General features: G+C 36.7%; 2 protein-coding genes across 15 annotated transcripts; one reads left to right on the forward strand and one right to left on the reverse strand.

Moving 5' to 3' along the window:
• Positions 1 to 394: 394 nt before the first annotated feature.
• LOC105767907 (uncharacterized) lies at positions 395 to 7,039 on the reverse strand. Of its 12 annotated transcripts, none has more exons than XR_001125667.2 (9): positions 6,750 to 7,039; positions 6,396 to 6,660; positions 4,461 to 4,523; positions 4,319 to 4,358; positions 4,176 to 4,240; positions 3,935 to 4,051; positions 1,765 to 1,889; positions 1,147 to 1,217; positions 395 to 538 (listed from the first exon to the last, which is right to left on the reverse strand). XR_001125667.2 is itself a non-coding variant. In XM_012587487.2 (9 exons), the coding sequence occupies exons 1-8, from the start codon at positions 6,818 to 6,820 to the stop codon at positions 1,170 to 1,172; spliced, it is 798 nt and encodes a 265-aa protein (XP_012442941.1). In that variant the 5' UTR covers positions 6,821 to 7,039; the 3' UTR covers positions 395 to 538; positions 1,147 to 1,169. The 12 variants fall into 12 exon arrangements, 7 of the variants coding, with proteins under 7 accessions (XP_012442941.1, XP_012442940.1, XP_012442939.1 ...); XR_001125666.2 differs by having other exon boundaries at positions 395 to 1,002; XR_001125665.2 differs by having other exon boundaries at positions 395 to 1,008.
• Positions 7,040 to 7,230: 191 nt separating this feature from the next.
• LOC105767905 (serine/threonine-protein kinase STY13) lies at positions 7,231 to 12,764 on the forward strand. 3 transcript variants are annotated; one of them, XM_012587473.2, is made up of 4 exons: positions 7,231 to 7,449; positions 7,859 to 8,014; positions 8,347 to 9,357; positions 12,078 to 12,764. In XM_012587473.2, exons 3-4 carry the CDS (start codon positions 8,438 to 8,440, stop codon positions 12,415 to 12,417), a joined length of 1,260 nt encoding a protein of 419 aa, XP_012442927.1. In that variant the 5' UTR covers positions 7,231 to 7,449; positions 7,859 to 8,014; positions 8,347 to 8,437; the 3' UTR covers positions 12,418 to 12,764. The 3 variants fall into 3 exon arrangements, with proteins under 3 accessions (XP_012442927.1, XP_012442929.1, XP_052486858.1); XM_012587475.2 differs by having other exon boundaries at positions 7,859 to 7,988; XM_052630898.1 differs by lacking the exon at positions 7,859 to 8,014.
• Positions 12,765 to 14,333: the final 1,569 nt, after the last annotated feature.

Genomic DNA, 14,333 nt, shown 5'->3' on the forward strand with positions numbered 1-14,333 from the left:
TACCCCTTGAATGAGTCAATTTAGTTTCTTAGTCCATGAAGATGCTGAAAAATTGCTTGTAGATAATTATTACAGTGAAGATTGAAATGGTAAAAAATCTAAACCATACACAAAAAGATAAAAGCACAAGCTCTTTTACACGGTCAGCTTCAACTTCATCAAAGTGATCCTCTCAAGCATTGATAGTGAGAACAAACCAGAAAAGGTCTGAACTGAGTGAAGCAAAAGCATCACCATCAAGGGCTCAGGCATTCTGTGGTGGGATTGTGATGTATGCTGTGAGTTAAAGTGATTGTTGGCTATACGAGCAGAGTGGCTGCTAACCGACCTGTAATCGATCCTACCACAATGCCTTGCAATAATATATAGTAGAGGGCTGCAGTACAATAATATATAGTTGCAGCAAAATTAAAGACCATTCAAGAATCAAGAGGGTTATACATAGTCTTGTGTAGTTGGAATCATGATCCAAAACCTGGTAACAGTGGATCAAGGACTGGAAAAGCCAACAACTCTTTCAGAGAATTCTACAATTTAACTGCAAAAGGACCCGCATCAAATTAATAAGAATCTTGCAAATGCAAACCGACATGGCATCTCTGTATTCCTGGGCTAGCACGTCTATTAATAAGAATCTTGCAAATGCAAACCGACATGGCATCTCTGTATTCCTGGGCTAGCACGTCTAAGTACAAGCTAAGCTTTCTCTAGTTAAATTCGTTTGATTGATGGATCATTCAATGCCTTTGGACTTTTTGCTATACAAACAACATGAGAACATTCAGGAAAGGAAACACAAGCCATCATTGCCAACTGTTGCTGTCAGCCCCCCCAAAACTCAAGTATGCTATTAGCTGTCACGGGACGGCAACTACTTACATAAGAAGTCAATAGTGTGACAGTGTCTTCATTCTTGATACCTGAAACTGCTCTGAAAATCTAACAAATGCCGCTAGTACTGCAGAGTAATCATCACTCATGCTCAACGTACTGCCACCAGTACTGATCCTAGATGCTTTCCACATTAGCTAATTGCTTTTAAGAACAAATCTTAACATCTATCTAAGAAAAAGCTGCACAATCTTTAACTTAACTTGCAGGTTCACATAACCGAGCAAGGAGAAAAAAGTTTACAAAATAACCTACCATTTAGCAATTGCATCACTCGATCATTTCATTTTGAGCTTTCGAAGATGCTCTCTGGATCTTATATCAGCCTACATTTACAAATGCAAGTCTAGGCTTGAGTATTTCATACCACAGTAACAATCAAATACAAGATGCTCAAAGGTTCATGTTTCTTATTTCCGAATAATTGATCTCACTGACAAGCAAAATTATATCAAAATAAGGAAAGGAGTTACTATTGCATGGTTATTTTGAAACCCTGAATCAGTAAGGGTGCATTCCAAATTATGCTTTGGATTTCACCCCTCGAGGAATCTCAAGTGGTTTCTACCTTAGACAATCCCTCTAATTCACCTCTTAGATGTACATAAAAAGTCAGTTTCTTTTCAGGTGTTTTTTCTCTAAAACCTAGCAATATGTAGCTCTACAAACATCAGACCAAAGCAACAAAGCCTTTAACAATTGTTAAGACCAGGGAACTTCCATATTCTCATTTAGAACAAGAACAATCAATGATACAAGAAATAAATAAATAAAAGCTAAAAGATTAAGCACTTCAAAGAATTGGGTGCATGCTAATTTTCTGAAGAACAAATTCATAATTTTACCAGCAAGCACCAAACTGAGATTACCTGCCTGATAGGTTCTGGCACACGAAATTTGCAGGTCATGTTTACAATCTCAATGGCAGTTTCAAGTGATACTCTATGACCAACTGAAACAAATACAGGCTTCAGTGAACCTTGCTCTGATCTCATTGCCTATTGAAAAAGACAAAGTACAGTGAAGATTTGGGACTATAAAGCCGAGATAACTTCTGTACGTCCATTTTTGAATCCTCAACTCTATGAACTAATCAAAATGAAAAATAAAAACAAGTGACTTAGCATTGCAACATGTTGATATCTTATACTACTTTAACATTCAACAGGTTAAAGAAAAAAATTTACAGATATCTTTAATACGCTGAGCTTCTCAAAGTTGCATAAGAATGACGGACTCCAGCATTAAATAAATCAACACCTACATGCTAGTAGATTCGTTAGATAGTACATGAAAAGAAATGAAACTCTCAAGGTATGGTAAATGCATGATTACGGCTTATGCCTACTTCACTTTGAAGCATAAGCAGCAAGCCAGTGAGTTTGCCAGAAAAATATTTGATCTGCCACAACTCGTTGTGGCAAATTAAGCTCTTTTCAACACTTAATGAGCTCAGATTCAAGTGATTTGTTAGCTTTTTATTCAGTTTATAGATTTAGTAATTTTATCTTTGAATTCAATAAAATGAGCATCTTAGTGTGTTTTATGACCTGTTAGGCCAATCTGAGTCTAAAGAAGGACTAATGTGTTGGTTGAGTGTGCAGGACAACATTTTAAGCCAAGAAGTCAGCGAACCCCCCTGGATGTCGCAACATTAAGTGAGGATGTCGCGGCAACAGACTTCGAAGCTCAAAGGGAGCATTAAGGCATCGATGTCGCGACAACAACTCTTCAATGTCACGACAACCAACTTTGAACCAAGAAGTGTTACATTCGAAGTCCAAATGTCGCGACAACCACCCTTTGATGTCGTAACACCAGTTCAACGAGGCCCAATTATCCACAGAGGGTGTTTTTCGTCCACACAACCTTAATCAACATAATTAGCAGTCTGTAATTGACCTAATTCGGTCATCTAACAATACTACTATAAATATTAGTGCTTAGGACTTAAATACGGGAGCTTCTTTGATTATTGAAATTTCTTGTTCTTAGATTTAGGGGTTTTATTTCAGATTTTCTGTTCAAACAATTTCGATTTCAATTCAAGTTTAGTTTTCAGTTCTTTTTGCAATTCTACTTGATCATTTTCATTTCTGCTCCAATCGCATTACAATCAACATCTATTTACGGGTTTCTCAGATCAATTTTCAACACACAACTTAGGATCTAGATTTCTCTTCTCCCTTCTCTTGTTTTTACATTTATTTTGAATGCTGAAAATTCGATTAGGGAAAATTGCATCTAGAATAGCCATGAACTAAGGACCCTAGAAAGATTGACAAGCGGAAGTGGGAGTGATTGACTAAGGGTTTAAGGTTATTCCGAATTATTTGACATAGGTTAAACGAAATTAAACCCTAGGATTGACGACCCTAGAAGTAACTTAGGTAGATGAGATCGAAAAGATAGTCTACCGAGCACCACTTAATCTATCCCGATTTAAGCTATCAGGTCGAAAGATAAGTAGGTTAAATCAATCAATTAACTTAGTTACAAGCCGAAAGGTATTAACTAGGTTAATTGTTAACTAATTTGTTAAAACCTGAATCTGAAGGTGATCATGAATACAAATGCGAGTTAATCTTCTGCTTGCTCAAATTGATTGAGGATTCAATTGTTTATTTTAGTTTTGATTTTTATGTTCTTTTCTATATCTTTTTATTATTTGCTTTTTGTACTATAATTAGTCCGTGATTACTATTTAGACTCAGCATTGTGTGAATTGCAATTTAGTTTAGACAAACCTCCCTTAGGTATGATCCTTGGAATATTTCAAAGAAAAAAGAAGCATGGGTCTGCATTCTGCTCTTTTGAGTCAAATTACAATGCCCATGTTGAAAAAGAAAGTGCTCTTTAACAAAAGGGTGGTAGTTTCATGGTGGCTTAAGTTATTGCATAAAGCCACAGCATTTTAGGATTGGTTGAATAAAAGTGCTTTCATTGCAAGAACGTGATTTATTTTTTAATAAATGTACTTCATATCTGCTTATGCTATGACTAGGAAGAATAAGAAAAACACAAACCCTGCTCAACTTCTTACCACACCCCAGATGAATCCTGAGTTGCCTCTTAAAGTAATAATGCCCTTGGCTTTGTTTTCTTCAGCTTCGAGAAGTTTTCTTACCCCAGATTGAGTAAGACCATCAACATGATGCAGCTGAAAAAGATATAAATATATTGGCCATGACCAAATATACATTTATATATTGTATGTATGTTTGTTCATTAAAATGACTAATAATATGTAATGGTGCATAGAATAGTAGTTGATGTAAACTTACGTTCTTTCCAACACCAATGGTTGGAATATTAGCAATAACACCTAGATGAGAGGCCAAACCAAAACCTGGCCAAGGAAAAACCTCAAAATACAGAGAAGGAGACAATTGATAAGGGCATTTAATAGAGTAAATGACTGACTTGCCTCGAGGGTGAAGTAATCCATTACCATCCACCATAAGTACCTGTTAAACGCATGCAGGAATTAGATGACACTAAGGAGAAGATGAACAATAATAAATAATGACGAAACTAATAACTTTAAATTGAAAAACGGAGGAGAGGACCTGTGGGTAGAAAGGACTAGCATCTTTTTTCATCTTCGCCAAGAGATGTAAAAGAATGGGAGCCTTGAAAAAAGAGAGTTAAACTGGTTTAGTTAAATAGTTGATAGAATGATGGAAGACTTGGTAAGGAGTCACATGACCAGAGAACCAGGGAGCAACATGCCCCCAAGAAATTTTCAAATATAGATATTATATGTGTGATGTGGGTGTAGATACAATAGGGATATTTTTAGATGTATTATCCAAAATAAACAAATAACCTTTCAGAATATATTTATTTCCAATTTTCATTTGAAACTTTATTCTCCGAATATACATATATCAGAATCTGGAAAAGTAGAGAAATAAACAAATGAGTACGAACACTGAGAAAGTAACCAACAAGCATGCTACAAAACAGTTACGCCAAGATAACCAAGGATGATTCAAAAATGAAATTGGGTAATTTAATCTTTGATAAAAGCATTTATTCCGAACTCAGATTTCCAGATAATAAAGCTATGCAAAATTTCACAAATTGTTGGTCTCTTGTCACATACTATTATAAGAAAGCAACACTTAACCCCAGTGGCATATGTCAGAAGAAAATCCACAAAACCCATTTGCAGAGGGTCAAAAGTATATTACATAAAAACTGGTTCATTGCATCATCAAGAACAAAAAGCACTATTCTAAATGGGTGCACAGTTTGAAATCAATTTCTATCACTAAGTACATATCTACATGGCTAATATGTAACCCCATTAACAAGGTTAGAGCATAGTCATGCAAGGGGAAATAAAAAAAAAAAGACATTTTTTTGGATTTCCCAGCTAATGCCAGAAGTAGAAGTCAAGCAATTAAAAAGCACATTTGGTACAAAGCTTTTGATACACTAGAGCGGGAGTTCATCATCCAAGAGACCAATGTTCCTGGTTTCTCTGAAATGTTTATTAGTAGATAAGAAAATGCCTCAGTGCACCCAGGTTCTCTATAACAGTTAATGGACGGCTTGTAGGATAGCTAGACAAGGTGATCCAGTCTCCCCATATTTGTTTTCCATAGCTATGGATGTGCTATCCTGCCTTTTCAAGCAACTGTGTATGGCGTTATTCCATATCATCTTAAGTCCAAGAAAATGAGGCTCATGTACTTGTGCTTCATTGATGAGCTGTTAAGCTTCACCAAAGGGAAGAGTGAATTTGTTGGAGCCATAACCAACATACTGAGTTTTCTATGTGAGTTCACCTTTGTAGCTCAATTGTTCCAAAAGTGAGATCTATAGTTCAGGGATAAGTGATGAGATGTTGTTGGACATAGCTGCAAAGATAGGTTCAAGCTCGGAACACTGCCTGTCACAAACCTGGGAGTACCTCTGATCACCAAGAAACTAGGGGACGGATTGTAACCCTCTGGTGAAAAAAATCACACAAAGAATCAAGAGCTGAGCAATCAAACAGCTATCCTTTGCAGGTCATCTGCAGCACATTCCGTCTGTTCTTTTCAGTATCCAAATTTTGGAGTAGAAACCAATTACTACCAAACAAAGTCACAACTATGCAATACCTTCCTGTGGAAAGAAATCGAAGGATGTGCAAAAGGGGGCAGAGTTAGTTGGTATGCTAAGGCAGAGGGCGGTTTGGGATCTAAAGACTTGTCTAGTTAATGATGAATCTATGGATGGTGCTCATCCAAGCTGGGCCACTTTGAGTTGCTTGGATCGAAGCATATGTCTAGAAAGGCAGGAATGTCATGTAACTGCCTTATTTACAGAGGTACAGCTGAAGCCGGAATAAGCTATTGAAACATAAAGCAGCAACTGTTTGGAATGAGTTGAGATACAAAGACAAGGTGGACCGGTGTGGACTCATTTTCAAATTCCCAGACACTCATTTTCTTTTACATTGTCCTGTCACTGGACTCTGTAAAAGTTAAGATAAAAGAAAAAGAGGTTACCTCACGGAAGGCAAGGAAGCCCGGGACATAAGGAATGTCAAGGCTGAGGCAAGTGTACTCTTGATAGACGAGGCGTAGATCATGAAGTAGGTCCAACACCACCAAACTCCCACATGCCATAGATGGTTCTTCCTTGGAGAAGCTGACGTCTACGCCTCCAACATACTTGAGCTGTTGCTGCTGTGGCTCCGACTCCGACGGTGAGGCTAATCTCCACGGGAAATCATCCACCGTAATCACTCTTTTCTTGAGCGTATCTTGAATCCTGTCATTTCAATCACTCCTATATTTTACATTCTAAAAAACAACAAACCCTGATCCAATCAATACATTTACAAATTACAAAGAACATACTCCGCCCATTTGCCCAATTCAGCCGGAGATGAACCTTTTTGTGCTTCCTCTTTCTCATTTATCCCTTCCATTTTCCACTTCCACTTCAACTATTCAATACTTGCGATTCGGATCGGATCTAACTCAACTTCCTAATATGTTCCACTTTCTTTTTCTTCTCTTTATTGATCTAAGGAATTTCTTCCTCTGCTTTAAGTTATCACGCCCCAAAAATCGCTTCTAGATTTTCTTTTTTAAAACAAAAATCGTGAAAAAGAAGTACTGGAGGATGGATTAAAAAAAGAGCGAAGGAACTACACGCGCTTTATTACAGGATAGAGTTCTCGAAAAAGCCAGCAAAGCAAGGCTTTTACCGACACGTGTATTGTAAGCGAGTGGAAAAGTAGGGGGAATAGTGACGACTGGTGTTGGGTCTGGTCACAATAAAAATGAGGCTTTGAAAGTAATCGAGAAGCGTATACCGCTCCTCCCGTCCTCCTCCCCTTCTTCTTCTTCTCGTCGTTGTTGTTGTTTCGATTTTTGGTCCTTTCTTCGTCTTCAACTTTTTTACCCCTTTTTTTGTTTGCTAAATCTTTTGCTCGTCTTCTTCGTCTTGTTCTTCTTGTTTGCAGGAGGCTTTAAATGAATTTGTAAAATTAAAGCATCTCGATCAGTCGTTTTCTAAATTTCCGTCTACTCTTTTTTTAGTAATATATTTCAGGTATGCATTTTATTTATCTCATCTGAATCCGCTCTCTTTATCACTTGTCTTGCTCGAGTTTTTTTGCTGTTTTTCTGCAATTTTCCGTGTTTTATTTGATTTTGAGCATCTTTTCACTATCTGATCTATGCCTCAAGTTGGTTGCCGTGTGATGGAATATGTTATTCTTTCTAATAATTTGGTTTTCTAATAAAAATGAAAATTTTGGGCTGGGAAGGATGTTGAACTTGAATATAAAATTTAAGAATTTTGAGTTTTTATTTTTGTCCGGTTGGTCTAAATTTCATTCTGTATGGTTTCTATAAGGACATAAGGGTCTAGGGCTTTTTCTTCTTTTGTTAGATTATTGTTTTTAGCATGCCCAGAACTTCTATCTAATATAACCAGTGCTCTTGCATTTCAATCTCAGTTTTCGCTGGTACTTTGAGGGGTGACTGTTTCTTTAATGGTTATTCTGGCTACGAGCTTCGATTCAGCTTAAGCAATCTGGGATCCCAGTAATTGCATGTCTAGGGTTTGCTAGCAGCTCGAATTCGAAGGTGTTTCATTTTCCGTAACCAAATAGGTTTGCTTTATTTCTTCATTCGATTATACTAAAACCAAAATTAAGAACAATCATTTCAAAAGTATCTCCTTTCTCAAATAATTTGAATTAAAACAAACCAAAAACAGAAAAATTTAAGGACCCGGGTGTCTGATGATAACGGGACACTCTTTCCCGATGTATCTTCTCCCTGTAACATTTCTTATCCTCTTAAATCTCCAAACTTTCACTTACGTCCCTTTTCTTGCAAGTGGACGCTTTTGTCTGGCACTTTTCGTAAAACTCAATCATTGCTCGTCCATAATCTTTAGATGGTAACTCACAAGCTTTCATTTTTTGTTGGTTTACGGCAGATCGTGTAGAGATTGTGCCATCAAATGAGTGCCAAGAGTTTGGGCTAAGGAAATCTTCTTGTCCTGGTTTTTATCATTTGCGGTTTCATTCATGATTGGGAAAATGGTCGAGGGTCCTAAATTTACTGGACTTATGGGAGGAACTGACAACAACGATAACAATTACTATGATTTTACTCAAGGGTTTTACCAAAAGCTTGGAGAGGGTACTAACATGTCTATTGACAGTTTACAGACAAGTAATGCTGGTGGGTCTGTGTCCATGTCTGTTGAAAACAGCAGCGTTGGTTCTAATGATTCCCTAACTCACATTTTAAGCCATCCTGGTCTGAAGCCTGTGAACCGCCACAATTACTCTGTTTCTGTGGGGCAGAGCGTGATTCGTCCTGGTAAAGTTGGCCACGCACTTAATGATGATGCATTAGCACAAGCATTGATGGATAATAGGTACCCAACTGAGGGATTGCCGAATTATGATGAGTGGACTATTGATTTAAGGAAACTTAACATGGGTTCAGCTTTTGCTCAAGGAGCCTTTGGCAAGTTATACAAAGGTACATATAATGGTGAGGATGTTGCGATTAAGATATTAGAAAGGCCAGAGAATAGCCCCGAGAAGGCACAAGTTATGGAACAGCAGTTTCAGCAGGAAGTTATGATGCTTGCAACACTGAAGCATCCAAATATTGTGCGATTTATTGGGGCTTGTCGCAAACCAATGGTTTGGTGCATTGTGACAGAGTATGCAAAGGGTGGCTCAGTTCGACAGTTTCTAACAAGGAGGCAGAATCGTGCTGTGCCGTTGAAATTGGCAGTTAAGCAGGCATTGGATGTTGCAAGAGGGATGGCCTATGTGCATGGGCTTGGGTTTATTCACAGGGATTTGAAGTCGGATAATCTTCTAATAGCTGCTGATAGATCAATAAAGATTGCAGATTTTGGAGTTGCACGTATTGAGGTGCAGACTGAGGGCATGACTCCAGAGACTGGGACATACCGTTGGATGGCTCCGTAAGTCTTTTGGCCCTATATGTTACAGTTTCTTCCCCTGTTACGATATGACATTTGCATCTTTTTGTTAAATAAAATGATGGAACTTTTCGTCTTTGTTAGATGATTTTCTCTAATCTGCATGAGCTCTATGGATATTTTCTTTTTCTTTTTCTAATAAAACCCTTAAGGTTGGGCATTCTTTTTGCATTTATTTTGCACTCCTTTGTTTAATTAACTTTTAACGATTGCAGATTATCTATGATATTCTTCTGTTGTGAATTATGTTAAGAGAGCGAGTCTTTGGAGCTTGTAATTATATATATTCTATGAGTTTGCTGCTTGAAATCATCAACAAGGATAGTTTCTTTTACATCTTTATTGGAATTGTGAATTTGATTATGAAGTTCTTAACTTCATTATGCCGACTAGCAGCTTCCTTCTAATAGCTGATGCTTTTGTTTGATAATTTGAAGGTACTGTCTTCGAGAATATGATTTTATTTATAAATAGTTTGAGTTCTCTTTCTTTTTGGTTTGAATATTTAATGTTTAAACAATTTCAGATTCTTAAAAATTTGAAATTGTTATTGGTTAAGGAAAGTTTGAGTAGATTATTGGGAAAGTACATGTATTACCTTAGAAGATAGGATTTCTGATGTCTCTCTCTAACATAGGTGTGAATGTTTGGCATCTAGATGTGTTGCAGTTTAAAGTGAATTAGGCTTCTTCTCAAGTAAAATAAAGAAGATGGAACAACGATTAAGTGGATACTTGATGGATAACTTACTTATTAGGCATTCATTCATTCATTTCTTTATGTCCTAAATTAATTTCTAAGAGTGAGCGTTCTTATGAAATTTTAAACAGTTCAGTAGCAAGACAGAGATTATGACTAGCTTATTTTCATCTGCTGCCACTATTTGCAGTGCATCTTGTTTCTCCATATTTTGGGATTCTTGTTTCGTTCCATATAAGATGGCTGAGAGAACAGGTCTTCTACCTTTAGATCTCAGCGCAATTTGGAAGTATTGAAAGATTTTCCTTAGAATCTAAATCTAGTATTCTTCCACCCGGTATACATGTACTTTCTGTTTGATGTATTTAAAGTGATCCTTCGTTTTATATCGGTTTATACCTCACTGTCTCATTGTTGTGTGCTATCGTGCACTGCCATTAGTTTGTTTCTAATTTAATAAATCATGTAACTTTTATTTGAGAGTTGTGAGCAAGGGTTCCCGATGGCTCAATGACTAATTTTTGCAGCAGCACAGCAATAGAGGAGTTGCAAAGGCTACCCTGGAGATTATTTGGAATTTATGCCTTACGTTTGCAACATTCTATTGTACAGCACTGAGGTTGGACTGGCCAGCATTGCTTATGATTTGTCTCTTTGAATGTAAATGGTAGTATTCTAAAGAGGCTAATTGCCAAGCATGGGAATCTACCTTCACATGGTTACTGGTTCTGTTGTGTCATGTTGAAGCAAGGGAGTAGGACAAATAAAGTGAATCGATGTACTTAATAATGGCCTAATAAGAGTTGAAACAAGGAATGATTTAATGCCCTTAGTAATGGCTTATTCTGGAGTTTGCTCAAATAGGGAGATTGGATGCAAGTATGCTTTACCAAGAAATGTCCTAGCTTTAAACTGAACGAGGTCTCTTACCTTATATTTGAATGGAGCATTTGACGGTTTCTACTGCATTTCAAAATGAGACAGCAAACTGTGAATGTGCTCTGTTTGGTCAGCTATCCATAAATTGGAATATTATCTGTGGGACAGCAACTGATTTGCTTCAAAAATATGCTGGAAACCAAGCTTGAAGCATGACCAGATACATATTTGAGTAGATGAGGAATAAAAAGGTGGCAACCACCCTAGTTGTTTACTGGGACAAAATGTAAATCACTAGAAGGATAGAAGTGAGGAGGAGGAAAGGCAAGTGAAAATATAAAATTAGGTCTTGTTGGTCTTGCTAGAAGTTGGAGAAGACATCAATGGCCATGAAATGAAGAGAGCACTGACCAAAAATAAGTTTTGCTGACAAAGCTTGAGTATATAAGAATTTCTCTTGTGTTTCCTCTGATTTAGTATCTTGGTTTTTAGTTGAAGTAACGCCTTTCTAGACTTTGTTTTGAAGTAGGTATTTGGATCTCTAAGATTCTGTGATGTAAAGTTGAGATGTGTATGCATTAGTTGATATAACCATATCTGATGAGGCAGAATGCCATGTCAGTTATTTCTATAATATATAAACATTTTATGTTGTGTCGTTATCCATGAATAGTTAACTAACGTTGCTGCTTGAGGAGCAGACGTGAGACACTCGAGTATATTTAATACCCTATGTAATTGATAAGTTCTGTACTTTTAAATCCTCTTTCTCGTGTTATTGACTTAATATCCACTGCTAAATTATTCCCCACTGAGAGAGAAAATAGTCAAGTAACATTGGATCACTTCATCATGTTACTCTAGTTGCCATGTTACTTGGATTTGTCCTAGGCAATTGCTCTCCTATTTCAAATGGAGTACTGGAAACTGGTTTGCGTCTTATATATCAATGATAACTGTGTTAACGGTGTTTGTTGATGCATTTGTTTTGACATTTAGTTTATCATCAGTTTTCCCTGAATTGGTATCTGATTTGCATCTGTAAGTATTTTATTCATTTTTGTTCTTTATTTATATTAATAATACTATTGGTTATGATTCTGTGCTTGTCTTGGCTCTTGCAGAGAGATGATACAGCATAGACCCTACACGCAAAAAGTAGACGTGTATAGTTTTGGAATAGTCCTTTGGGAGCTCATCACTGGCTTGCTTCCTTTCCAGAACATGACTGCAGTTCAGGCAGCATTTGCTGTGGTGAACAAGGGTGTAAGGCCAGTTATTCCAAACGATTGCCTCCCTGTGCTGCGTGAGATCATGACACGTTGCTGGGACATAAACCCAGAAGTTCGTCCTCCCTTCACTGACATTGTGAAGATGCTTGAGATTGCTGAAACGGATATACTGACAACCGTGCGTAAAGCCCGGTTCAGGTGTTGCATGACTCAACCAATGACAATTGACTGATCCAGAATGGAAGAGTGGAGAACAGACGACAATAAACGGAAAGATGCAAGGGAAGCAGTAAGAAATTAAATATAATTCATGTATGTATCAGTATTTTACATTTATATTTTTTTCACCCTTTACGTAATATTTTCCAGATAGAAGGTAACTACTGGGTTCAGAATGCTGGATTTTGGTGTGAACTTGTACTTGGACTAGTGGTGATGGTAGTTGTAGAAGTAAGGGGACCATTGATGTGGTTTCCTTATGTATCTATATTTATATATGTGGGACTGCCATATCTCTTACTCTTGATTGTTTAAATGCAGGTTCACAATTGGATGAACCTGTTCTGTTTTTCTTTTTCATTTTTTTGTGCGTGGTAGTTGTATTTGGGGTGTGTTTTGGCGGCACATACATACATACGCTTGCATCTCAAACAATAACGAATACGTTACATTCCATTACATGTTGACCTATTATTTTCTTTATGCAACTCAACGTTGAGTACGCGAGTTGTAGTAAACGGACAGCTGTAACTATGAACTGGTGTTTAATCGGTGGTGTCGGTTAATTTTTATTAATTGAGATTTAAACAATATTAGTCGTCATGAAACGAATTCATTGGATTAAAATAATTTCAATTAATTTAGTTGTTTTTCCTTTAATCAATCAAAATTAATATTTCTAACTTTTCCTATTTGATGAAACCAAAATGCTAAAACAAATCAGTATTTAAATGCAAGGCTTAATAACTTTTAAATGCCAAATTGAAACATTGTAAAATTCTAATACAATTAAAAAGAGTACGAAAGCCTTGGATTTAAGTATTCAAGTTTTGATTAATTCAGATAAATCAATCTATAATTGAATTTTACTTTTATAATTAATTGAACTGAATTAAATTTTAATAGATTAATTAGATTAAAATTCAATAAACACATTCCCAACCAACAATTATAACTATAAAGAGATGATAAACCGGTATTTTCTTCCAAATGCCGAAGTCATAAAATAAAAGTATTCCTTGGTCAAGTCGTATTGAATTCTAACACTGCATTTTGAAAATTAAACTCTAATTATATTTTAATAGATTTTTTTATTTTTCAAACTTATTTTTTTAATTAAATCCGAAAAAGAAATAACCAACTTTTAAACATATATAATTTCATGGGCCGGGCCAGGTTCGGGTCGGGCCCAAAAAAATTCAGCCCGCGTCCTAGGCACGGGCCTGGCCCGACCCAAAATATGGGCCTAAAATTTTGTCCAGGCCTGGCTCGGAAAAAATTTCTTAAGCCTGAACCCGGCCCGGCCCATTTTTTTAATAATCACCAAAAATTTATTTTAAAAATAAAAAAATAAAAAGTATTTTAAAATTAAAAAAATAAAAAAATATATTTATTATATTCAGGCCGATCGGGCCGGACCTGGGGCCAAAAAAGTGGTGCCCGAGGCCCGAGCCATTTTCTAAACGGGCCTCATTTTTTTTGCCTAAACTCATATTTTGGGCCTATATTTTTACCCGAACCCTCCCATATTTCAGGTGAGTCGTCGGGCTGGGCCGAGCCGGACCGGCCGGCCGGCCCATGAGCACCTCTAGGTGGTATGTATGCATCCAAAATAGTGCTTGATTTTGGTTTTTCATCCTCTAGAATTCGTGATAGATGCTGCAGCAGCTTTCAGTTTTGATTTGCGTGGTTAAAATATGTGCTTTGACTTACATATATATATATCATTTATACCAAATTTTGAGTAAAATAAAATTTTCCAAATTTTATGCAGCAAACGCAATTCTAAACCGTTGATTGTTCTGGCCAAAAACTGCTCCACAGTTCAAGCCGAATTCAATGAAAAGGTTTCTGCATATTTGTTTATTTCGATCAGAAAAATGTTTCTGCATTTAACAAATCATGTTTACTTAACTATTAGATAATAAA

The sequence above is a fragment of the Gossypium raimondii genome, chromosome 5, assembly GCF_025698545.1.
Source record: "Gossypium raimondii isolate GPD5lz chromosome 5, ASM2569854v1, whole genome shotgun sequence".
NCBI classification, from domain to species: Eukaryota; Viridiplantae; Streptophyta; class Magnoliopsida; order Malvales; family Malvaceae; genus Gossypium; species Gossypium raimondii.